The sequence below is a fragment of the Alosa pseudoharengus genome, unplaced genomic scaffold, assembly GCF_046254945.1.
Source record: "Alosa pseudoharengus isolate Yale_2024_CS ecotype anadromous, Long Island Sound unplaced genomic scaffold, YU_APseudo_1.1 YU_APseudo_1.1_scf_15, whole genome shotgun sequence".
Classification (NCBI taxonomy): Eukaryota; Metazoa; Chordata; class Actinopteri; order Clupeiformes; family Clupeidae; genus Alosa; species Alosa pseudoharengus.
This window is the reverse complement of record NW_027468620.1, coordinates 39,940,557-39,968,126: the sequence shown is the minus strand read 5'-3', so window position 1 is coordinate 39,968,126 and position 27,570 is coordinate 39,940,557. Positions and strand designations below refer to the sequence as shown.

Below are 27,570 nucleotides of genomic sequence, written 5' to 3'. Positions count from 1 at the left end.
TACACAAACACCCCTCTTCCCACACAACAATGCCCCATTCACGCCTATGACGTTCACTCCGCAAAACTATAATTGTCTCTTGAGAGCTACCGTCGGGTCTTCTGATGAACGCAAACCAGGAAGTAAACAGACCAACGCAAGCGGTAAGCCCTGCTCTTTGTTTTATGCTAGTTTGTTTATTGTTCGCCAAGTTTATAAGTTTATTGTCCATAGTACTAAACCTTCAGTTGGCCACTCCTGAAGTTTAAGTAGTTTATTGACGAAGGTGCTTTTGTGTTTGTGTTGCAGATGCTGTTGCTTCCGTGACTGCCAGCTGCATGCTCACGTTGGTGCGGTACAAACAAAATAAAGGCCTGTGTGAAAAACGGTGTCGGTGTGTTTGTTTGTAGCAATAGCTTGTAGTCTGATGTGGTGTAACACTGGTAACGGGCTACCGCACCGTTACAGTAACAATAAACAAACTCAAACATCGTAATTCTTGATTTACAAACTGACGGTTCGTGTTCACTAAACAAAGATTATGGAAATTAAACACTACTTTTCCATCCAAAAGCTTGTTGTAAAAAGCATAACTTGTTAGATTTAAGACCTACTGTAGGTTCGCTAGCGCTGTGCCTGCCTGTGCGCGCTGACCCCCTCCCCCTCACCCCCCGGGCAAGATGCCCCTAAATGTGCCACGACACGTTGTGCTACTTCTGATTTTGTACAGTGCCTTCCGGATACACACATACTTATGCACACACACATACATACTTATGCACACACACACACACATACTTATGATGTTGTTCTGTCCATTGGGAGCTTGCTATGGCTAGCTTTTGCCCTGGGCCTCTTACATCCTTCCCATCCATCTGTGAGCCGGTGCTGCACTTCACTGTCTGGTCGAGGGGATTTCTCGGGACAGCAGCTGGAACTACTCGGCGAAAGATCTGCCGAGGTCTGCCGAGGCACCTGTGAGGTGCCATGCCAACTGACTGGAGTCTGGATTGAGCAGACTAACGTTAACGTTAAAGTTGAAGAACTCATTACGGACCAACAAACTGTCGCTGTTAAAAGTCCACCGAGTTGCTGATCTACAAGATCGCCCATGACTTCGGACTATATGCTTCCAGTGATCTCCAGACTAACAAGGCCTAACGTTCACGTTATCTCCAGACTGCCAGTGAGTGTAAAGAACTTTGTTGGGGTTGCATCGTGAAGACACAGCTGTGCGCAGTTTCACGCGAGTCATCATTGCCCTTGGACATTTTCAGCCAGTTGGAAATTGGACTAATTTTATTTGTATTTTTTATTTATTGTATTTATTCATTTGTTTGTTGTCTGTCTTGGTGTCACGGGTACGCTGGCGACTACGCCGCTTCGTCCGGCATCTTTTGCGTTTGTTATTTATATATGGAGCGCTTTGGGTTACACACTGTGCATGTTAAATGCGCTATACAAATAAAACTGACTTGACTTGACTTATGCACACACACACACACACACATACATACTTATGCACACTACTTATGCATTGCACACACACACATACATACTTAACACACACATACTTACATTGTATGTGCATGCCAGTATGGTTGTATGCAAGTGCTAGTACCAGTATATATATATGTGCATGTGAAGTTATTCAGTTAAGGCCTAAACGGCCACCCATATTTGTATCAACTACTAGACTAATAGGTCATCTACCAGAGTGGTGTTTAAATATTAGCCTACTCTGGCCCGCCATCTATTGGCTAACAAAAGTATTGGCCCGACAGTAAAGGTGCCGAGCTGCCGACCCCTGGCCTACAAAGTCCTCCGCGCCTACATTCACCAACTCAGCAACGTTGGGCTACTAAGGGGAAAACAAACTCCGAGTGGAATCATTGCTCGTTTGCTTCGCAGAGGACTGTCCGTAATTTGGGTGATAGGCTACTTTGTGGTAAGTCTGACGTTAGCAAGAAATAAACTTTGAAATGTGATGGCATGGCACAGTTATTGTCCTTAAAACGTTTAGCTGCAGTGGTTTTCAAACTATCCATACGCTTGCTAGCAAACCGTGGTAAAGTTGGTTTTATATTGGACGTTGGATATTCGACACATTCGAAAAATCTATTTAGCACTGACTACGAGGGTCGAGTTTGTGTCAAACCAACTTTAATGTGTTTAAACAAGGCCTGCCTATATTACACAAAGCTTCTTTTGTCCAAAAACCCATGTTTTGATTTTATGAATTTTTTAGGCTGATAAAAGATTTCAATCTATTATGCGGCTTCACCTTTTGACTTACCCATACTAAAACACATCTCCTGAACTCGGCTTACTGCCCTTTCTAGTACACAAAGCTTCTTTTTCCCTAAAACCTACTCTTTGATTTTATACCATTTTTAATGTTAAATGTTTCAAATCTATTATGCGGCTTGCCCTTTTGACCTACCCATGTCAAAACACATCTGGTGAACTCGGATTACTGCTCTATATAGTACACAAAGCTTCTTTTTCCCAAAAATCCATTCTTTGATTTTATAAATATTTTTTAATGTAAAAAAAATGCTTTAAATGCTTTAAATCTATTATGCGGCTTGACCTTTTGACCTAACCATGTCAAAACACATCTGTTGCACTCAGCTAACTGCCCTACATAATACACAAAGCTTCTTTTTTCCAAAAAACTCACTCTTTGATTTTATATAAATTTTTTACTATTCAAAAATGCTATAAATCTATTATGCGAATTGACCTTTTGACCAACCCATGTCAAAACACATCTGCTGCACTCAGTTAACTGCCCTACATAGTACACAAAGCTTCTTTTTTTCAAAAACTTACTCTTTGATTTTATATAAATTTTTTACTATTCAAAAATGCTATAAATCTATTATGCGGCTTGACCTTTTGACCTACCCATGTCAAAACACATCTGTTGCACTCAGTTAACTGCCCTACATAGTACACAAAGCTTCTTTTTTTCAAAAACACACTCTTTGATTTTATATACATTTTTTACTATTCAAAAATGCTATAAATCTATTATGTGCCTTCCCCTTTCGCCTTACCCATATCAAAACACATCTGCTGCACTCGGCTAACTGCCCTACATAGTACACAAAGCTTCTTTTTTCCAAAAATGCACTCTTTGATTTTATATACATTTTTTATTATTCAAAAATGCTATAAATCTATTATGCGGCTTGACCTTTTGACCTAACCATGTCAAAACACATCTGTTGCACTCAGCTAACTGCCCTACATAATACACAAAGCTTCTTTTTTCCAAAAACTCACTCTTTGATTTTATATAATTTTTTTACTATTCAAAAATGCTATACATCTATTATGCGAATTGACCTTTTGACCAACCCATGTCAAAACACATCTGCTGCACTCAGTTAACTGCCCTACATAGTACACAAAGCTTCTTTTTTTCAAAAACGCACTCTTTGATTTTATATTATTTTTTTACTATTCAAAAATGCTATAAATCTATTATGTGCCTTCACCTTTTGACCTAGCCATGTCAAAACACATCTGTTGCACTCGGCTAACTGCCCTTCATAGTGCACAATGCTTCTTTTTTTCCAGAAACTCACTCTTTGATTTTATATTATTTTTTTACTATTCAAAAATGCTATAAATCTATTATGTGCCTTCCCCTTTCGACTTACCCATATCAAAACACATCTGCTGCACTCGGCTAACTGCCCTACATAGTACACAAAGCTTCTTTTTTCCAAAAATGCACTCTTTGATTTTATATACATTTTTTATTATTCAAAAATGCTATAAATCTATTATGCGGCTTGACCTTTTGACCTAACCATGTCAAAACACATCTGTTGCACTCAGCTAACTGCCCTACATAATACACAAAGCTTCTTTTTTCCAAAAACTCACTCTTTGATTTTATATAATTTTTTTACTATTCAAAAATGCTATACATCTATTATGCGAATTGACCTTTTGACCAACCCATGTCAAAACACATCTGCTGCACTCAGTTAACTGCCCTACATAGTACACAATGCTTCTTTTTTTCCAGAAACTCACTCTTTGATTTTATATTATTTTTTTACTATTCAAAAATGCTATAAATCTATTATGCGGCTTGACCTTTTGACCTACCCATGTCAAAACACATCTGTTGCACTCAGCTAACTGGCCTTCATAGGACACAAAGCTTATTTTTTCCAAAAACTCACTCTTTGATTTTATATTAATTTTTTACTTTATAAAAATGCTATAAATCTATTATGCGAATCGACCTTTTGACCTACCCATGTCAAAACACATCTGCTGCACTCAGCTAACTGCCCTACATAATACACAAAGCTTATTTTGTCCAAAAACTTACTCTTTGATTTTATATAAATTTTTTACTATTTAAAAATGCTATAAATCTATTATGCGGCTTGACCTTTTGACCTACCCATGTCAAAACACATCTGCTGCACTCGGCTAACTGCCCTACATAGTACACAAAGCTTCTTTTTTCCAAAAATGCACTCTTTGATTTTATATTATTTTTTTATTATTCAAAAATGCTATAAATTTATTATGCGCCTTCATCTTTTGACCTACCCATGTCAAAACACATCTGCTGCACTCAGCTAACTGTCCTACATACAGTAGTACACAAAGCTTTTTTTTTTCAAAAACTCACTCTTTGATTTTATATTAATTTATTACTATTCAAAAATGCAAAAAAACAAGCTACCTCTTTGTACGTAGACATACATCATTTATATTTATTAAGTTAACTATATTTTGTTTTCCATCCAAAGTTCCATTTGGCTGTGTAAATCAACTGGATTTTTTTAAATTTTCAATAAATGTATAATATAGATTTATAGCATTTTTTGAGAATAAAACATCTATAAAATCAAAGAGTGGGCTTTGGAAAAAAATAAGCTTTGTGTACTATGTAGGGCAGTTAGCTGAGTGCAGCAGATGTGTTTTGACATGGGTAGGTCAAAAGGTCAGGTCGCATAATAGATTTATAGCATTTTTGAATAGTAAAAAATGTATATAAAATCAAAGACTGCGTTTTTGAAAAAAAGAAGCTTTGTGTACTATGTAGGGCAGTTAACCGAGTGCAGCAGATGTGTTTTGATATGGGTAAGGCGAAAGGGGAAGGCACATAATAGATTTATAGCATTTTTGAATAGTAAAAAATGTATATAAAATCAAAGAGTGTGTTTTTGAAAAAAAGAAGCTTTGTGTACTATGTAGGCAAGTTAGCCGAGTGCAGCAGATGTGTTTTGATATGGGTAAGTCGAAAGGAGAAGGCACATAATAGATTTATAGCATTTTTGAATAGTAAAAAATGTATATAAAATCAAAGAGTGCGTTTTTGAAAAAAAGAAGCTTTGTGTACTATGTAGGCAAGTTAGCTGAGTGCAACAGATGTGTTTTGACATGGGTAAGTCGAAAGGTCAAGCTGCATAATAGATTTATAGCATTTTTGAATAGTAAAAGAATTATATAAAATCAAAGAGTGCGTTTTAAAAAAAAAAGAAGCTTTGTGTACTATGTAGGGCAGTTAGCCGAGTGCAGCAGATGTGTTTTGACATGGGTAGGTCAAAAGGTGAAGGCACATAATAGATTTATAGCATTTTTGAATAGTAAAAAAATAATATAAAATCAAAGAGTGCATTTTTGGAAAAAAGAAGCTTTGTGTACTATGTAGGGCAGTTAGCCGAGTGCAGCAGATGTGTTTTGACATGGGTAGGTCAAAAGGTCAAGCCGCATAATAGATTTATAGCATTTTTGAATAGTAAAAAATTTATATAAAATCAAAGAGTAAGTTTTTGGACAAAATAAGCTTTGTGTATTATGTAGGGCAGTTAGCTGAGTGCAGCAGATGTGTTTTGACATGGGTAGGTCAAAAGGTCGATTCGCATAATAGATTTATAGCATTTTTATAAAGTAAAAAATTTATATAAAATCAAAGAGTGAGTTTTTGGAAAAAATAAGCTTTGTGTCCTATGAAGGCCAGTTAGCTGAGTGCAACAGATGTGTTTTGACATGGGTAGGTCAAAAGGTCAAGCCGCATAATAGATTTATAGCATTTTTGAATAGTAAAAAAAATATATAAAATCAAAGAGTGAGTTTCTGGAAAAAAAGAAGCATTGTGCACTATGAAGGGCAGTTAGCCGAGTGCAACAGATGTGTTTTGACATGGCTAGGTCAAAAGGTGAAGGCACATAATAGATTTATAGCATTTTTGAATAGTAAAAAAATAATATAAAATCAAAGAGTGCGTTTTTGAAAAAAAGAAGCTTTGTGTACTATGTAGGGCAGTTAACTGAGTGCAGCAGATGTGTTTTGACATGGGTTGGTCAAAAGGTCAATTCGCATAATAGATGTATAGCATTTTTGAATAGTAAAAAAATTATATAAAATCAAAGAGTGAGTTTTTGGAAAAAAGAAGCTTTGTGTATTATGTAGGGCAGTTAGCTGAGTGCAACAGATGTGTTTTGACATGGGTAAGGCGAAAGGGGAAGGCACATAATAGATTTATAGCATTTTTGAATAGTAAAAAATGTATATAAAATCAAAGAGTGTGTTTTTGAAAAAAAGAAGCTTTGTGTACTATGTAGGCAAGTTAGCCGAGTGCAGCAGATGTGTTTTGATATGGGTAAGGCGAAAGGGGAAGGCACATAATAGATTTATAGCATTTTTGAATAGTAAAAAATGTATATAAAATCAAAGAGTGTGTTTTTGAAAAAAAGAAGCTTTGTGTACTATGTAGGCAAGTTAGCCGAGTGCAGCAGATGTGTTTTGATATGGGTAAGTCGAAAGGGGAAGGCACATAATAGATTTATAGCATTTTTGAATAGTAAAAAATTTATATAAAATCAAAGAGTGCGTTTTTGAAAAAAAGAAGCTTTGTGTATTATGTAGGGCAGTTAGCTGAGTGCAACAGATGTGTTTTGACATGGTTAGGTCAAAAGGTCAAGCCGCATAATAGATTTAAAGCATTTAAAGCATTTTTTTACATTAAAAAAATATTTATAAAATCAAAGAATGGATTTTTGGGAAAAAGAAGCTTTGTGTACTATATAGAGCAGTAATCCGAGTTCACCAGATGTGTTTTGACATGGGTAGGTCAAAAGGGCAAGCCGCATAATAGATTTGAAACATTTAACATTAAAAATTGTATAAAATCAAAGAGTAGGTTTTAGGGAAAAAGAAGCTTTGTGTACTAGAAAGGGCAGTAAGCCGAGTTCAGGAGATGTGTTTTAGTATGGGTAAGTCAAAAGGTGAAGCCGCATAATAGATTGAAATCTTTTATCAGCCTAAAAAATTCATAAAATCAAAACATGGGTTTTCGGACAAAAGAAGCTTTGTGTAATATAGGCAGGCCTTGTTTAAACACATTAAAGTTGGTTTGACACAAACTCGACCCTCGTAGTCAGTGCTAAATAGATTTTTCGAATGTGTCGAATATCCAACGTCCAATATAAAACCAACTTTACCACGGTTGCTAGCAAAATAGATTAGATTAGACTTCCGTAATTCAGGCTGTCAATAATATTTAGCCTACACCTACATCGGGCAGGCTTTTTGTGGCGGTCTACATCATCGCCACGTTGAATTGGCATTTCTGAATGTGTAGGCTGCCTACTTATGACGGCGAATTTAGGGTCATTGGGCAATGAAACAATACTGACCTGGACGAGGGAGAGGGCAATATTCCGAGAACAAACTCAGCTCAGCCTCGCCTAGACTTCTAAACGCGGACATTCTCTAACATTGTGAAGTCACAAATGTGCGAGAAAATAAAGCCAGAAATGTACGAGAAAAGTCGGAAGAAATAGTGCTTTCCCTCACAATGAATCACATCTCTACTTTACAGACGTCGTGTGCTCTTCGTTAGTTTATGCCTATGTTGCACACTTGAAGAAAACAATGTCCTCAACAAGTTCACGGGGAGGTTATATTCATTTATTCAAACATTAGCCTACACAGGATTAGGCAAGAGATCATTCAGGCGCCGTGACATTTACATTTACTTTCAGCTTTGTTCTCACTCTTAAGTTTCGTTTTCTCTCTCATATCACTAAGTTTCAGAGAAATAGTGTAGGCTCTGGGTAGTTTGTTCTCATACTGCCACCTACAGCTCAATACATTTAACAGCATGGGTAACTAAAACAAGTTACAATTCTTACCTGTGTGAAGTTGATGAAAATATGAATAAAAGTATTTTGATTCGTTTGTTCAAATGTAGGTGATGATGGGGTGCAGGTTGCCTACCTTATGATCCAGCCTATTGATAGGCCTATAATCCACACAGCCTGTAGATTGAATCCAGATATGCCTACATTAGAAGTTACAGCCTTGAGGAACATTTCAGGGTTCCTCACTATTCTCACAGTAGAGGAACCTTTTCAGATCAGAGAGGTTCCACTGGGAACTTAGTAGCGGGGAACGGTAGGCCTACTATTGAATTAACATGATTACATTTTTTTTCAATTTCACGATATACGATACATATCTCGATATTTTAAAATCTCCTTTAAAGGACCCCATGAAATCACACTTTTACCCTTTACTGTTTTCACTACAATCCCTGCAGATTATATACCATTCTTGGTTAACTTCACAGGTGGTATCCATCCAAAACATTTTATATTTTCATAGTGATTAACCACATTTGAATTCACATAAGACTGAATAATTGTTTTATTCAAACAAAGCAGAAACAAAATTACAACAAATATGAAATAGAACTGAACAGAATTCAAAGTGCAATAAAGTGCAAACGATGCCGCTAAGGTCATTTGATGGGCTGCTGGTGGAGGGCTTTTGGCAGGTGTACATGATGTTCTTACAGGGTATCTGCACATTTTCCAAGAGCAAATTTAAATTCTTTTAAGACCTTTTCAAGACATCTAAATAGAAAAATTAAGACTATACCACAGCAAAAAGATACATACGACAACTTAAAACTGTGTTATGCAATATTTTTTTTTATATATACTAATTTTAACCCCCACCCCATTTTGGATGTCTACGGAAGTTACCACATATATTTTGGCGAAAGAAAAATAATTGTGTGTGAATTACCTTCACAGCTATAAATGCCCAATTTTAGGGTCTGGACTGCTTGCTTTTGAAGCTGGCTGTACATATTTGGTTGTGCTTACTGGCTGAGGCTGACTGTTCTTCACCTGTGTCTGTAGTAGCCTAGGCTACTTGCCAAAGACATGTGCACTGGACTGGATTCCCTTTAATATATTTTTCAAAGTTAGACTAAGCTATTTAAATATTTTAATAGGCCTACTTTATATAATTTACTATGTGCATCTATTGTCCCATATAGTTAGGGGAATCGTGTAATTTTAGGAACGGTTCATATAGATTTTTGCAACTGGTGATTTTTTACTTGCTAGGACCCCATTGAATACAAAACAACCTGTTAACAATTTTTCACTGCCAAAATTCAAGATGGCGGACAATATATGACTTTGGAAATAACTATGTCCACAGACAAGGTAGAGTATATTGCATGATTTTATGAAAGTATGATGTATTGCGACATCAGAAGGAAGTCAAATTTGTAGTTTCTTATGTCTCATTCCATCGAACTACAGATCTGTTTGCATAGTGCGGTTATAGCCGATTGAGGGTCGCAAAGCGAATGCAGAAGTGCCGTTCACCCTTGTTACGAGTTGATGAACCACTGAAACGATTTTGGAAACATTATTTTAAGGTACAGAAAACTCTTTGGTGTTGCTTTAATATTGGTGCACATCTCCTCAGAGCCTTCACACCTGCAAAATTGCGTGAATTGTAAGTTGTTACTCTTGCAAGAACACCTTATACTGCATTGGCTGGCAAGACAACAACACTTCACAAGTTCCAGAACAGCCTCTGGTGCTGGTGGAAGTTTTGACAGAACAGGAGCCCATTGCCCATCAACAATTTGTCTCCATCCCAGTGATAGTGAGTCAAGAATCTTTGGACCAGGCACTGTAGCTTGTGCCTAAACATTTGCTTGCCTGTGTGCTCTCAGAATTTCAATTTCAATTTAATTTCACTTATAGAGCGTGAAAACATTACACTTGTCTCATGGCGCTTTACAGAGTGTTAAACATTCAGACAGAGCCCATGAGTAACAGGGGCGAGGAAAAACTCCCAAGAATTGGAGAAACATATACAGTAGGATGAAACCTCAAGCAGATCCACGACTCAAGGGCCTGACCCATCTGCCTGGGGTCAGTTACAGGACAGTAAGGTCTATATACAGAGAATAGAACATGGTATTTAGAGCCATCTGAGGTATATGTTACTAAGTGGTTGGATGGTTACATAACCAGTATGATAATGCATGAATCCTATTTAGTGTTAAGTTCAAATAGTCTAGTGTAGGGGATGAATTGTCCATAGGGATTAGGAGTTGTCATCGGCAAGTAGTGGGTCTCTAGGCTGCGCGGGCAGGAATCCAAGCATGGGGACAGCAATAGGCGATGGTAGGGCAATCATAGGGATGGGATTTCCCTAGTTCCTGAGTTTTTCCACTCCCTGGTTGGGTTTTAGAGTTTTACCGAAGGGCTTTAGCTGTTTGAAAACCATGTTTTGAGGAGCTGACACACAAATTTCTCACATTCAGCTAACACGTCTGGAGATGGATGAGGACCTACTACAAGCCTACAAACTGTGTTAATGACACCATGACTTGATTGACTTGAAACAGAAACCTTTCCTTTTCCACGGGATAAACAGTAAATGGCGGGACAAACGGTTGACTTTCAATTTCCTGATAGGATAGGATACAATAGGATACCCGATAGATCCACCGACTCTATACACGATGTGATTGGCCTGAACGAAGTTTGGTTTTTACACCTCACAAGCCAACGGAGAGTTGCTAGACTACCCTGGCTGCAAATTACATTTGCTGCCACTAGGGTGCGTCAAGATTTCTAGGCTGAGATGCATCTTTTGTCGACGTTCTCCAGTGGCCATGATAATGAGACCGTCTTTGTTGATGTCTGGTACCCTGCGAAGGGCAAGCACCAAGACATCTGTGTGACGTGTAGATATGTGTGGTTTTGCCAAAATGACTTACTGCTACTGCCACCTTTGTGTGTGTGGCTGGGCTGTGACTGGCAGTTTACATAGTTTGCAAAGGAATGAAATGCCCGCACTCTGCTAAAACTCCCATTATTTAATGTGTTGCAACGTTTCGACCCGGCTGGGTCTTCCTCAGGCAAAAAAAAAAAAAAAAACGAAACGTTGCAACACATTAAATATATGGGAGTTTTAGCAGAGTGCGGGCATTTCATTCCTTTGCAGTTCCAGTTCCATTTGCCCTGTACCTCACCGGTGGGGATGTGCACACCTCCACTACTACAGTTTACATAGTTTAACAGCTTTATGAGCAAGGTAGAGGATTAGGTTGGCTTTGGTTTCCTTCGATCCCAGGAAAGCTTTAAAGTCTTTGATTGGTGTGGAGTCTTGTATTTTGTATCCCTTATCATGTGCTTTTCCTATTGTATGGACCTGTCTCGTCCTGTCTTTCATGGAGTTTGTGATGGTATAGTTGTTAAATAATAAGTATATGTCATTGTAGCCTCGTGCCTTACTTTCAACATTTTCAAAGAAGCATTCTGTCAGATCTTGGCAACAGTTTATGTAACTTTTCCTGACAACCATCTCCTGCACAACAGCCATGCCATCTATTAAGATGCTATCCAATGTGTGTGTTAATTGCACTGAGCTACTCTCTGTAGATTGTTCAGAGGATGCTGTTTCTGAAACCAGACTGAAATCACAATTCATGTATGAAGGCAGACTTAGCTGTAGTGGGCCGCATTAGGCTTGCATATAATCAACAAATTCATATGTTCCCACAATTTCCGGCAAGTCCTGTTAACAGAATTATTGAAGACCAAAGAACTCATTGTGGACTTCAGGAAGTCTAAAGCTAGCACACACCCCTATTCTCATCAATGGGACTGAAGTGGAGTGTATCACCAGCTTCAGATTTCTGGGTGTCTACATCTATGAGGACCTCTCTTGGACCCTCAACACCTCTACCCTGATCAAGAAGGCTTACAGCGTCTCTTCTATCTGAGGAGGCTAAAGAAGGTCCACCGGCCTCCTCAGATCCTGGTAAACTTCTACCCCTGCACCATCAAGCGTATCCTTACCAACTGTGTCACAGTTTGGTATGGCAACTGCTCTGCCTACGACCGAAAAGCACTGGAGAGGATGGTGAAAACTGCCCAATGCATAACTATTTCCTCACTCCCCTCCATTGAGGCCATCCAGGGCAAGCGATGCTTGCATAAGGCGCACAGCAGATTCAGAGGAAGCTTCTTTCCTGCAGCTGAACTCTAGCTCTCCATCCCAGTGACAACCAACCAACTAAGACCCCCCCACCCCCGGCCCAATGCCTCCTTGCCTGTGCCTATTGAGGTTACCACAACCATGGCAACCTTGACAGGGACAACAAGGAGGCAGACCCCCCCCCCCCAATGTATGTTGTTCATACATTCACATTACATAGCCATATTTATTCTACTCTTATAAGGTAACTGCTAATTCTATCAGAAAGACTCAGGGAGGTACAATGAAAGTTAACACACGTTTTAATCCATCAAAGGATATACAAAAGGCATAAGCAACAATAAGACAGTCTTTGGCATAGGCCCCGTCCTCGGTCCAGGTCACCAAGTGTGCAGACCCTTGCAGATCCTGCCGGTATGAGACGGCAGGGGCGGAGCCTACCCCCAAAGAATAAGAAATAAAGATACCCCTCATCCTCTCTGAAAGAGCATAACAATATTAAACAGTGCATGTTGTATTATCCGGTTGAGCTCGGGAGATGAATCAGAGAAAGCAAGACAGACAGCAGAGACACATGAAGAATATACTATTAATAAAATAAACTGATGATTTGATGAGGATGACTATGATTATGATGATGGATTCAACCACTTGTGACTCAAATTCTATGATTGATTTAAAGTTATGGAAGGGAATTGAGCTTGCAGATGTTCAACCCATTGAACAAGACTGCTTGAGTGACTAGTGCTTGCAGAAGCTTAGCTTAAGGGTTAACTAAAAACGTGCAGGGCGATGAGCTTGCGATTACAAATGCTCGGGGTCAGTGTATGGGATAGAGCCTGCAGTTGCAGATGCTCAGGGTTAGTGCAGCAGGATAGAGCTTGCAGTTGCAAATGCTCGGGGGACAATGAGCTCGCAGTTGCAGAAGCTCAGGTTAGTGCAGAAGAAATAGCGCTTGCAGTTAAAGAAGATTATGACCTGCACAAATGCGACCAAGCCAGTACGGGCACCAGAAACGAAGAGATGAGTAATATGATTAAATTTAGATAACCACCACCAGACATTTGCAAGAGGAAGTACATTGATTACAAAATGCTCATTACTGCTGAGTGAGTCTTTTAGTAATTAAGAACTCAGTAACCGTACAGTCCATAGATTCTTGTGAGCCTTGTGACAAGCAATGGAGTAGCTAGCTCTTAATTGACAAGCAGTTTGTGAACTCCATTTGTTACGGTTCAATGGTGAACAGAAGCTGCAAGGACAAGATGTACAGCAGATGAAATTAACAGATACTACTGTCCATCCGGCAGAGGTAAAGCCATGTTAAAGAAAGCTAAATAGCACAACTACTATTTGGATGGAAATGTAAACAAAGCAAGGTTTAGATTAATGAATTAATTATGTTGATTTACCCAAAATAACAGCACGGTGTAGTGTCCATGATAGATTATATCCGATTTAAGTACGACCCCTAAATGTGATGACTGTTTCCGTGAGCAAGCCGCATCCTGCAACGGAATGGAGCTAAAGCAGATCCAAGGGCAAGATGAAGAGTGAGGCCATGCTTTTGCACCTTGCTCTTGGAAAGGCCCCCCAAAATAAGATGAGCAGCATAGGTAACGTTAGCTAAACAAGACAGAAAAACATGAAATAGACATTCTCCATGGGTAATAAGTTCAGAGAGAAAGGTATAGAGAAACAGATAGAAAGCTTGAGCACTCTCTGGTGAAAAGAAGAAAATGACCAGCATGGTCTGCAGCGATTGCAGCGAAGTCGAGGAGCTTGCACAAGCTCAGAGCTTTCGTAAGCTCGGTTCTTGCACGGCAAGAATGTAATGCAATGTGTTGTAAATCCCTGTGGAAAGTGCTTAATGATCGTTCTCAGTCCAGGACCCGAAGTGTGGAGACCCTCGCAGATCCTGCCGGGTGAATACGGCAGGGGCGGAGCCTACCCCCAAAGAGAAAGATGGGAAAGGCCTACCCGAGGGTAGACGTGAGGCTGGGACACTTCCTGGAATAGAGCATAATCAAAGAGAACATTAATATGAGACAAATCCTTCGTTAATAGTAAAGTGATTCATGAAAGGAAATGAAACCAAGAACAGATGATAGGAAAAGTGTACTCTCTTGCGGGTACAGAAGACATAACCAGCATGGTCTGCAGCGATTGCAGCGGGGAGCTGCACGAGCTCAGAGCTTTCGTAAGCTCGGTTCTTGCACGGCAAGATGTAATGCAATGTGGTGCAAATCCCCTTGGTAAGTGCTTAATGATCGTTCGGTTCGATAACGATTGATGATTGCGATTTGATGATGCGATTCGAGTCGACTGTCGAGTCGAGTTGCGTATGTATATGATGAGTGAAGTGGGGTGATGGAAGGATAAAGGAAATTAACTGTTGTGACGTGATTACCCGAGGTTGCTTGCAGAAGCTAGACCAAGGGCGGCGGTGCGTAGTGACTAGAATGTATTAACACTTTATTCTGTGCCTAAAGTGCCGGCTGTGCGTAGTGACTGGAGAAGAGTGGCTCGGGTCCATCGTAATTAATATAATGCTTTAGCTGAGCCGAATAACCACCACCAGACCTTTGAAAGGTAGCTTACCTTATTTGACACTTGCGAGAGCTATTTGCGCATCGAGAAGGGCTTGATCCTGAGGTCTTATATAGGACTCGTAAGCCGACGAAGACCATCTTCCGAGCAACTTGATTGAGGATGCAGGTAATCCTAGAGCAGCTGCTGACGTTGCAGCGCCGATGCGAAAGGGATGGCCAGTATATTGGGAGGTTGAGAGCCCGCAGCTACCAACCGCTGTCGACAAGTGGATTCTGAACCATTGTTTAGAAATAGATAACCCAGTGGGTAGAAGAGGTGCATTAGGAGAAGTGTGTGGGTGAAGTTTAAGATAGTTGATCATAGAAGTTTAGGGACAGAAGAGTTATTTACTTTAGAATCTCTGATAATGACAACAGAACCTGAGGTGTCCATTTTAGAATGTTTCAGAAAACATAGAAGTGGGAGGAGAAGAGAATGGCTGAGCAAGCCAGATCCTGAGAAGGGTTAAGAACCTGGCTGTCTGAACCCATAGAAAGCCATGAGGAACACGGCTTCAAGGAGTGAATTGATAGGGAGTGAAAAGAGAGCCAGGGTTAACTAACCAGCAGCAGACCTAAGGACACAACAGGACAAGACAAAATACAATCAACAGATACATAGCTGGAGTACACTAGCACTTATGGATGGTCGCTGAGGATGATTTAGCATAACTAAAATAAAGACAAAAGATGGAAGAGTAATCTTCATCATGCTGACTGGGTGAAATAAGATTAAATGTGAGCAAAGCACTGCTCCAGAGCCAAGAGTAAGTGGGTGTTTAGAATATGTGAACCAGCATCACAGACCTAGTAAATTAAATAGTTAGAGTGAATTGGTGATGTAGCCTAATAATTGCTGGTTGATTTGATTATATGACGATTGAGAATTATGTGATTGAGATTTGAGGACATATGGATATTCGATAGTGAATTGCAAAATCTAATGATTTAACAATGCAAGTTCACTATTCTGCTGCTCCTACTGTGGTGGGATAAAGACATGAAGGGTTAGCGTATAGCTTAGATGAGGAGGTAAATAAGTTGACATCACATGACCTGGATGAAGTAAGATTAAATATGAACCAAAGCACTGTCCCTCGATGGACGTTTTGGCTATAGGCCTACGTGAACCAGCCCCGCATCCCTGCATGAAGTAGATAGTTACGGTGAGGGTCAGTACTCCACTGCCGACAGATGCATACCCTTAAATTAGAGAGAGGCATTTACATTAAACGAAGAGGAGCTGCTCCTGAAATGGAAAGATTAAGATGTTAAGTAATGAAGAAATGGGAAGGAATGCCATCCCTGTGCTTGCGGCTGCCGTGACGTAATGGGAGATTACGAATGACGACAAGCAAAGTGCATTGTGCTTGGAAAAGTATATGAGTGAGTGCAGTATTGGCCTGAAGGAGTGTTTGTGCCTGCTAGAGGTGTTGCTCTTTTGGCAGAGAAGAGTTTGAGGAAAGATCTTGTTCTAGTCCCTACAGCCTGAAGACCTGCAAGGAGGAATGGAGTGGTTAGAGAGGAAACATAGCATTTTCAAGAGGACCTAGCAGGCAGGCAAATAAACAGCCATGATACATTTACGTTGCCATAAGTTAAATCAACGAACACAATGTATGGGCCTACATATTATGTATAACCAATGACCGTAACAGACAATGACAGACAATAATGATCAGCCAGACAGGAGAATGAAAATAAGATTAATATGGCCTTCAGGTGCATCGGAAATATTATGGTTAATGACAGTAGCCTAGAAAGGGACAGGGACTAGGAAGAGTAGGCCTACTTTTGTCCCTGTTGGCCTTCCATACACGACAGCCTGACCAGCGAGACAATTTGCCTAGATGTGGACCTAGCAAAGCTGTATCATGGCAGCTTTGGCAAGGAAACCATCGCGAGTGTCGATAACTGGAGTAACGGAGTTTTTTTAAACGGTTCCGTACATGTATGTTAACAGCGTAGCCTGATAAGTCTGACGGTTTTCGTCAGAAAAGTTTAGCAACCATATTTCCGTTGTTAGCGATACGACGTTAACCTCATTAAGCAACTAGAATCTAACACGAGACTAGGGTGAAAGAGAACCTTCAAGCCGCGGAACTTGTCTCTTTCCGTTGATAAGACCGGGCGGACAACCCGAACAGTGGCAACAATTTGGCCTACCTTACTCTCCGGCGTTTACGAGCTACTATCCTACATGGAAACCCCCGAGACTTTGGTGAGATGCGTCCAACTCGGTTGAAGCGAACGTAAGGTAGGCTAAGCTACTATGACTGCATCACATGTTAAAGTTGTGGCGAAGTGAATGACTAGCTACCCGTGCATGGATACGGAACATCGAAAATCGGCACCTGAAAGCAACAGGCAGGTGCAAAGTAAAGTGATTATAAAGGCTGATGCAGACTGGTGATTGGTCGGAAGTAATGAATGAATGAGTGACGCATGCTTTGAGTCTTCCTGACAGAATTTAACGCTAACGCTTCCATTACACTCTACATATTTATATTACTGTAAACCTCTCAACCTTATATAAATCAACTGTATACTGCTGTCTACACTGCACTATATTTCTTGACCTGTCTATGCACCACCTGTCTATACTTTGTATATCACATTGCACTTTTCTCTTTTTTCTGGTTAGACGCAAACCACATTTCGTTGTCTTCATACTTGTACTCTGCAATGACAATAAAGTTGAATCTAATCTAATCTAATCTATTGTGGTGAGTGCAGAACATCTATCTATAAAGCAAGAAGCGTCTGTGTGTCTGTCTGTCTGTCTGTCTGTGGCACGCATATCTCGCTGACCGTTTGTCAGACTGATTTCAAACTTGGCAGGTGTCTTGCTATGGGCATGAGTAAGTGCAGTGCCAAATTTGACGTTGTTTGAATAAGAAATGCAAAAGATATCGTTAAATATATCGGTAAAAGAAGCACATTGGCTTTCGCCGCTAGCCACTCCCCCTCCCACACACCACTGTACTGTAAGCTACCAGTGAGGATAGAAGCAGGGCTTTGGCTAAGCTGGATCAGTGTAAGTTATACGGGTAAAAACTTAACATGTCTGACCTAAACAATAAAGTGAACTCCACAGATTTTGCAACACGCCAAGACACACAGCTATGCAGTGGCTCTTCATTCTTCAAAATGATGTGCAATAAACGGACACTTTGAATAGCCCAGGCTACTTTGGACTGTCTTTAAACTTTGAATAAGCAAACGACAATTCCAACTGCAAGGTCCTTAATTGAAACGAGCGATAATGGTCCCGATTAAAGAACGTCTCAGAATGCCACACATGCAAAGCATAACCAGCGACAAGCAACGAGTGGCAGAAAGAGTGTGATGTCACTTATAGGCCACCAGAGACTGTTTTTGAGTCACACCGTTGCAAATTCCATGATTCATCATTCCACAAAATGGTTTGTTTTCTCTATCATCAAGTTATTCAATAGGCTAAGCATGTAGCCTTGACTCAAAGCAGCTGTTAGGATTATGAAATTTTGATTTGTAAAAAATGTAAAAAAATTGCGACAAACAACGACACTGATTAAAATAGACAATATATCCAAGTACGGTGACAAATCTCATTTGTAGGCTACTCTCCTCCACTATTTGCTAGACATCCAGAGCTTGATTCAAACCCAAAATTGCTGCACAAAGTTTTCAGGAAATACTTGTATTACACGCGAGAAACACAAAGATGTGCATTTGTAATGACGCGATGCAGGCCATAGTTTTGCACAAATTGAAGCTTAGGCTTACACCAAATGTTGAAAAACGTTCACGTGTGATGAAGTAGGCTATGTTATTCACCTATTCTGATTCTGAAGGAGAATATCCTTTTGGAGATTATGATCGATCGTCTATTGACAGTGTCACGGTGCGTCTGTGAATGGAGGTGCGTCTTTGCGTGTATACGACTGTGTCCACTAAGCATGCCATGCTTATTTTCTGCCCAACATAGCTCGGAGGTTGCAGTGGTAATCGTGATGATAGTGTCCGTAATGGACGTGGTACAGACAGCAGGGCTAGTAGAAATAATTTGGTGAACACTTTATTTTAATGTGTCGCTGTTACAGTGTACCTACCTAATTAGGTACAGTGGTACAACCTGTGTAACAACATGTACTATCATAGTACTTGCATTATGTATTTGTGGGTACCTACATATAGTTGTTACATTGTAATACTGAGTGCTTTTACAAAACTTTGCCAATTTGCCTACATTTTCATCAGAGGCAAAGAGCTGACCTGAGACCTGCTGGATGGGGTAAATCTGGTCATGATAGATTTGATATACAAACGATTCTTAGCTCCAGTCAAGGCCTCGTTGTCTTCAGTGTACATGTAACAGCTGTGCTGCTACAACCTTGTTACTCTTTGATACAGTGGAATAAACCTATTAAGTGTACCAGTTAATTACTTACATGTACATTCACTACAAATTCACTACATAGTACATATATCAACTGTGTTGGTACACACTTATTGCTCTTTGATACAGTGGCATAAACCCATTAAAATGAAGTGTACCAGTTAAGTACTTACAATTACATATTACATGTATGTTGTGTCATTGGTGTCTTGGAACATGTCTGCTATTACCCTACATACTGTAGTACATGTATCAACTGTGTTGGTACACATTTATTACTCTTTTGATACAGTGGAATAAATCCATTAAAATAAAGTGTACCAGTTAAGTACTTACATGTACATATTATATGCATCCTATCAATGATGTCATGCATCCTGTAATTGATGTGTTGAAACGTGTCTGCTGTTACACCACACAGTACATGTGAATTAGTAGACCTGTTCCAAGACATCGAAGACAACATACATGTCATATGTACATGTAAGTAATTAACTGGTACACTTAATAGGTTTATTCCACTGTATCAAAGAGTAACAAGGTTGTAGAAGCACAGCTGTTACATGTACACTGAAGACAATGAGGCCTTGACTGGAGCTAAGAATGGTTTGTATATCAAATCTATCATGACCAGATTTATCCCATCCAGCAGGTCTCAGGTCAGCTCTTTGCCTCTGATGAAAATTTAGGCAAATTGGCAAAGTTTTGTAAAAGCACTCAGTATTACAATGTAACAACTATATGTAGGTACCCACAAATACATAATGCAAGTACAATGATAGTACCTGATGGTACATGTTGTTACACAGGTTGTACCACTGTACCTAATTAGGTAGGTACACTGTAACAGCGACACATTAAAATAAAGTGTTACCAAAGATGCATAATTTGAGGTGCTTGCCATTTAGTGGCAAATTAGATGGGTAAATGTACCCCCTTCAAAAACTTTTGTTTATACTCAAAGATTTTTACATTTACAGTAGGACTTTATCTCTGAGCTTTCAAGCCATGGCCTTTTGAAATTTTGATATAAAAATCCAATGGTGTTGCTTTCTTAACCCTGACGCCTATTGGCAGTTTTAAAAAAGTTATGAGAGGAAAATATTTTTATTTGGTGTGAAACACACACAGGCCTACCTGCTTTTATGCTTTTTTGTTTGTTTTTATAATTTGTATTAATATTTATTTTATCATTATTTTATTTATAAGCTACAAGGTTGCTAGCACAGGTGTCTAAAAATAGATAAAAATACATGCACTTTCTGTTTGTAGTTTTGTGTTACAGAAAATACAGTATTTGAAAAAAAAACATTGCATTTTAGGAAATAGCCGTTCTTTTTTGTATTATTCTTTAACACTGATGTGGCCCTCCAATCAGATGACATTGGCAGAAGTGGCCCCCAGCTCATTTGAGTTTGAGACCCCTGATGTAGGCTAACCAGTCGCCGACATTCAAAAAATATGCGGTTATATTTCATAACTTTTGCGAAGTAGGCCTACTGGGAAACGCTGGCAAGCAAGCTGCTGACAGATATTACAGGTATTTTAACTTAGATATTTTCTTCCCTATAGGCTAGGCCAGCAACACACGCTGGAAAGATGCAAAGATCAACTAAACATGTACGGTATTTCCTCCTGATTTACGTTTGTTTTCTTTTTCTGTCAGTCCGTGGTTCCTTCATAAATTGCGCAGCAACTTATCAGACGAGTGACAGAAGCACTACGCATAATTCGACCAGCAGTCTTCCCGTCCATAGTTTGTGAAACGATGCTGCATCCAAGCAAAGATTCTAGATGCCCAGCGCAAATCCAAAAAGGAGGACAAATGAGCGTCCGGCTTCAGGCTGCGCCGGACGCCGGACAGGGCTTTTAAAACCCATATGTCCGGGCCGGCCTAAATTCGAACGTATGGCCACCCTATTGCTAACTGGCTCTTAGGAACAAGCTGTTCGTCCATTTTAAACTCGTAGTTCGCTTTAGGTCACACTGTCTAGGCCGGTGTTCGCGCTGCAAATCGAAAGAAACTAGAAGATAAAGTTTCCTCCCTTTCAGAACTACAGGTCGCGCGGGATTGGTTTGTGAGTGTGTGACTGTTACTGCCTGAGGGAGAGGGAGAAAGCTACCGGAGATTGTTTTAAACACAAAACCAGGGCAAGTCTCAGCTGCTGCTTGAAAAATGTATGACAATAAAATACTCGATACATACGATATACTAATTTTATATATCTCACAAATCTATTTCGGAGATATATCGAGTATATTCGATATATCGTACAGCCCTAGTTTGACTAACTATGAACTGGCCAATATCAGCAGGGACTGATTGAGTCAACAGTGAAGGGGCATGTTTGTGCCCACAGGTCACCTGTCTTTTGGTGTGTTGGTTTCAGGTCATTATGACTTCAGAGTTCTGATTTACTCTACATGATCATGTCACCAAAATGTATTAAAATAATCTATCTACAACTACTCTTCAGTCCACTATTGAATGTGTTTTATACCATTGAATGAAGGTGTCTCAAGGTATCTAAAATGAGTCATAGTTTGTCTACCTTAATATTAAATCTGTTAGTCTATCTCATGAGACGTGTTAGGCTAATATTAGATGAATTATTATTTGTCTACCTTAATATTAGATGCTTTAGTCCAGGGATGGGCAAACTGTGGCCCGCGGGTCGGATCCGGCCCACCGAGCATTTCATTTAGTTATCAGGCTGCTCGCTATTTTTTTCCTGCGATAGACGACATTGGTTAGCTTTACTACAAACTGTTTTTCACTCTTTTTAGAGAATGTTTACAATGGCAATGTCAAAACATCATGTTACAGATGATAGGCCTACTCGTTGTTACATAGGCCTACACGTTATGCTCATCCTATAATTGGGAACGCGTCTGAGCACTCACGAGAGGGAGAGAGAGTGGCAGGTTTGATTGTTCATTGTTGATAATATCTGCTTCTTATAAGAAACTTTTAAAAGGAAATCATGAAGGCAACAGTAGTTTCCTCTACCGACCATTTATAAACTGTGAGAGGGCCCAGCCGTAGCTACAGCAGAAGCCATAGCGGAGCTGGCAGAAGATCATTGAGAACTAAACATGAATTGTTCTTAAAGTGAGAGTGCACAATATATTAATTTGTTAAACATCATCAAATTAGTAGTATTTTTAAGGAATTTTTATGTTAAAACAAAATTACTTTTGATACTAAATGATGGGCTTAAAAAATATTTTTTTGTGTGTGGGTGTTTGGGGGCGGGGGTTGGGTTGCTGCCCGTAGGCCAATTTTCAAAACCCAATGTGGCCCTTGCCCACCCCTGCTTTAGTCGATCTCACGAGACGTGTTAAAGGTTGGATCAGCGATCTCACGAGACGTGTTAACGGTTTTTTTATTTGAGTGGTTGGCAGCTAGCGGGTTGTTAGAAAAGATTAGATAAATGTGATCATTTATGTTTGGGCCTTTTTTGGGCTTGCAATCGCTGATACAACCTTTAAGATTAGATGCTTTAGTCTATCTCATGAGACGTGTTGTGTGGCTGACGTGGCCCTCTTTGTTGTTTGTCTTTCTCTTGTGTTTTGTGCTGTTAGTTGTTTTTGGATGCATGCCTTGTCCTGTTGTAATTATTAAGAGTTCCCACACCATTGTGCCAAGGCCATAATTAGTCCTGTTGTAATTATTAAGAGTTCCCATACCATTGTGCCAAGGCCATAATTAGTCCTGTTGTAATTATTAAGAGTTCCCATACCATTGTGCCAAGGCCATAATTAGTCCTGTTGTAATTATTAAGAGTTCCCATACCATTGTGCCAAGGCCATAATTAGTCCTGTTGTAATTATTAAGAGTTCCCATACCATTGTGCCAAGGCCATAATTAGTCCTGTTGTAATTATTAAGAGTTCCCATACCATTGTGCCAAGGCCATAATTAGTCCTGTGCATTACTCTGCATTGTATTGATCTTCAGCTCCATCTGTGCTGCCTTATCCATTTTAAGGGAGATCCTTTATATCCACCATTTCTCTAGAATATACTTGTTATATAAATAATTGCTATTCTCTGCTCATCTGCTTAATATCTGTATCCATTAGTTGATTTAATTCGTGTGGAATTGATTCCCACACCACAGTCAAGACAGTCCTGCACAATATTGAACATATTTTGGTGACAGATTTGTCAATCCAGCACAGTAATTGGTAAGTGTATTGGTGACAGACTTGTCAATCCAGCACAGTAATTGGTAAGTGTATTGGTGACAGACTTGAGGAGTAAAAACTCTTTTCAACTAAACTTCTCTTGTTTTCTTTTTTCATGAGAGGGGCGACCACCATGGCTGAAAGGGAGGATTTTGACCATGGCTGGGGCTTCATCAGTGACCTTGAGGTGAAGGCCGTGAGGGAGTTCAGTGAATCCCTGGAGACCCAGAACATCACATCAGCCGTTCAAAGGATCCAGACTTACTTCCAGGACCTGGACGAGGTGTTGCTGAACATTGCGGTCACGGGGGAGTCCGGGTCTGGCAAATCTTCGTTTGTGAATGCCCTCCGGGGCTTGGGGGATGAGGAGGAGACGTCCGCTCCAACTGGAGTGGTGGAGACCACCACGGCGCCAACGGCCTACCCCCACCCCAACTACCCAAACGTCATCTTGTGGGACTTGCCAGGGGTTGGGACACAGAATTTTAAGGCAGACACATACCTCGAGCAGGTTGGGTTTGACAGATATGACTTTTTCATCATCATTGCATCAGAGCGTTTTAGAAGCAGCAATGTTGACCTGGCCACTCAAATCCAGAAGATGAAGAAGAAGTTCTACTTTGTGCGCTCGAAGATTGACGTGGACGTTCAGGCCGAGAAAAGGAGGAAGAGCTTTGATCAAAAGTCGGTTCTTGATCGAATACGACAGGACTGCATTCAGGGTAAGAACTCCAAAAACTTCAAGGGTTAGAATGCATTTGACCAGAGTAATCTCCTATCAGGTGCTCCTACAGGAAAAGGCCACCCCAGAAAATATACAGACCTGACTCTCTGGACATTCTCTGGACTTTCTAAACAACTTCAGACAAAAAAAACATGCAGTTTGGTTCTATAGATGGAAATTGTTCTAGACAACCCAACAATGTTCCTAGATGTGTAAATGTAAATGTAAAGAAATGTAAATCAGGTTTAGGCCAAGTATTTGATCTCTGCATTTATCCCATCCGTGAATTAGTGAAACACACAGAGCACACAGTGAACACACAGTAAGGTGAAGCACACACTATCGGCTCCCACACACAGTTGCGTGCGTTGCAGTGCTGGAGACGCATCCCGTTCACTTTACATGGGCTCACGTCATCCGTTGCCCAACTGCATTGTGGGTCCGTTGTGTCGCGTGGCTCTCGTCACTCGCGTTGAGAAATTCAACTTTTGCTGCACCGACGGACAACAACATATACGGATATACTCAACAGTGAAGAGGTGTGGCTAGGCTATACTCAACAGTGAAGAGGTCTGGCTAGGCTATACTCAACAGTGAAGAGGCGTGGCTAGGCTATACTCAACAGTGAAGAGGCGGGGCTAGGCTATACTCAACAGTGAAGAGGCGGGGCTAGGCTATACCCAACAGTGAAGAGGCGTGGCTAGGCTATACCCAACAATGAAGAGGCGTGGCTAGGCTATACTCAGCAGTGAAGAGGCGGGGCTAAGATATACTCAACAGTGAAGAGGTGGAGCTAGGCTATGCTCAACAGTGAAGAGGCGGGGCTAAGATATACTGGAGTGGCCAGGAATTAATTAGTCTTTCCAGCAATTGTATCTTTTTAGCAGACACTTTTGTCCAGAGCAACTTACAATGACATCAATAAACAATAAATTAACGTACAAATTAACAGTTTAAACGTGCCATGTGTAATGTCCGCCAAAAAATCAATTCATACTCCACATTCAATAAAAGATGGGGCAGTATACCTCCAGAAAGTGAGTTGGTCTACCCTAGAGTAACAACCGAGACACGTGTATTGCAGTTTGGCTGGCGGTTATGTTGACCGCATACCGCCTCCCATGGCCGAAACTGGTATTATGACACCTGTCGGGCTGTGGCTAGTAATTTAGCATGCTAATTCAGGTTGATGTCTATGCAGCACTATACCTTGTCATTTTTTTAATGACATCATCACCCTTATTTCTTCTCATTCTTTTGATGCGTGTAACTAATTTTTGGGATATTTTTACCTGAATTCTTACACATGGCACCTTTTAAGGTAAAGTCATATAACCTAAAAATAGAAAAATGACAGTAACAGACTAAATAACCTCAGTAGATGTTTTTAGATCTCCAGATCAAGTTCTGTAGTGAATATTATCCATCCTGTAAGTTGGCCTGTAATCATTTTCCCTCTTTAATTCATCCCAAGGGCTTGTGAAGAATGGTGTGGAGCAGCCAGCGGTCTTCCTCATCTCCAGCCATGAACTTGGCCACTATGACATCAATGCCCTGCAGGAAACTATGGAGAAGGAGTTGCCTGACCACAAGCGTGACATGCTTCTACTTGCTCTGCCTAATGTCACCATGAAGATCCACCAGAAGAAGAGAGAAGCTCTGCAGACCAGAGTGTGGAAGATGGCTTTGCTGTCTGCAGGCATAGCAGCAGTTCCAATCCCAGGCCTCTCTATCTGTACCGATGTGGCAATACTGGTGACAGAAATCAAGGAATACTACCAGGCCTTCGGTTTGGATGAGGAATCCTTGGAGAACCTCTCCAGTCAGATGGAGGTGCCGGTGGAGGAGTTTAGGGCTTGTCTCAAGTCTCCTCTGAGTAAGGAGATCAGTGCTGATGTGGTGATGAAGATGCTGACCAAGGCGGCAGGAGCGGGTATGATGGTAGCTGGGCACGTTTTCAACATGTTGCCCCTCCTGGGCTCTTTGCCTGCCGGGGCTTTGTCTTTTGCCTCCACCAAACTCATGCTGGAGAGCTGCCTCAAAGAGCTGGCTGCTGATGCACAGAGTGTCCTGATGAGGGCGCTGCAAACTGAAGTTTGAGTAACTACAAGTGGACTCACAGCAACGCACAGATGTAGAGTGATTTTAACTGTGGCTTCATGCTACTTTATACATTATATAATGAGTTTATATATTGTCTATTATATGCTTATGTCACGTGTTTCTTGGAGTTTTATGCCCCCAACGTTGTCTTCAAGGCATGGGTTGGGGTTAGGGTTAGGATAAGGTGCTGTAAAGTCAACGGTGGCAGCGCTGCCTGGAAGACGACGTTGGGGGCATAAAACAGCATCGAACATGTCATGTGGTCGCCATTTTGAGCATTTTCTGTGCGAAAACAAGGGTTTGGTGGTAGACATGCTGCTGCGCTACATTCACTTACAATGTTTTTACAGTTTGTGCCGCTCTGACAACAATGCTGATGGCTTGGATGAAAAACTTTGTGTCTTTGATATTAATGTTCACAATGATGGATATCAAAACATGGGCTAACATGGGCTGTTATACTGAGATCAGTATAACAGGATATATTAATAGGATAGAGGGCTACATCATCACCTATATAAAAGGGTAGAGAACGATTGGTGTGCTATCTCAAAATATGGTACAGCATCTCACTTTATTTTGGCAGTCCACTGTATCTTTTGGGCACCAAAACTAGTAATTAGTTCCGTTGCAGGTAAGAAATACACAGCAGTAAGCTATTAGTCTAATTATGTGATCATGCAGAAAATACTGAAAATGACGACCGTGTGCCTTGAGCATATAACAGTACTTTGGGAAACACTAGTAAACAGCTTTATAACTCTTCATAAGCGTTTATAAGAGGTTTATAACAGTGCTTTGTATGTTGAAGCTTTACAGTACTTCCAAGTAAACAATGAAAGTCATACAGGCTCTGCCTTCAGTATCGTAGAGGTTTCAGAAGTGTTAACGTTTACACAGTAATAGTGTTGGAAGGTTGTGCCAATCATGTCAAACTCCACCTGTATTCAACTCTCGTCCAACCCAGGTGAAGAGGTGGGGCTATTAGATTGTTTATTTGATCATCTGTTGAATCCAGTGAGGCACTGTGGGAATGTCAAGTACTCAGGGGTGGGGTGATTAAAAATGCTATTTGTCTTCTTTTTATGTTTATTCATTTCTGAAATGTGTGATTTGGTCATATAGATTCTACATAAAAAAGAGAATCATTTGATCACAAAAAAGGGGATGGGTGGAGCCATGAGTTCACCATGTGGGTGGAGCCATGAGTTCACTCTGTGGGTGGGTGGAGCCATGAGTTCACCCTGTGGGTGGGAGGTATTATATAAAACTGGAGAGAGTGACTAATTCCCGCCCTCCA

General features: G+C 40.4%; 1 protein-coding gene and 1 long non-coding RNA gene across 2 annotated transcripts; both read left to right on the top strand.

The window, feature by feature from the left end:
* Positions 1-365, top strand: LOC143123910 (uncharacterized). Its single transcript, XR_012986951.1, has 2 exons — positions 1-143; positions 289-365. It is a non-coding gene; the product is annotated as an uncharacterized LOC143123910 (long non-coding RNA).
* A 1,412-nt stretch (positions 366-1,777) lies between these two features.
* Positions 1,778-27,350, top strand: LOC143124704 (interferon-inducible GTPase 5-like). The gene is made up of 3 exons (XM_076286418.1): positions 1,778-1,927; positions 23,564-24,165; positions 25,642-27,350. Exons 2-3 carry the CDS (start codon positions 23,577-23,579, stop codon positions 26,265-26,267), a joined length of 1,215 nt encoding a protein of 404 aa, XP_076142533.1. The 5' UTR covers positions 1,778-1,927; positions 23,564-23,576; the 3' UTR covers positions 26,268-27,350.
* Positions 27,351-27,570: the final 220 nt, after the last annotated feature.

Bases quoted from the DNA above. Each gene is read 5' to 3' on its own strand.
- LOC143124704 (XM_076286418.1), top strand. From the start codon at position 23,577: ATGGCTGAAAGGGAGGATTTTGACCATGGCTGGGGCTTCATCAGTGAC. The intron at 24,166-25,641 runs GTAAGAACTCCA...ATTCATCCCAAG, and splicing joins ACGACAGGACTGCATTCAGG to GGCTTGTGAAGAATGGTGTG.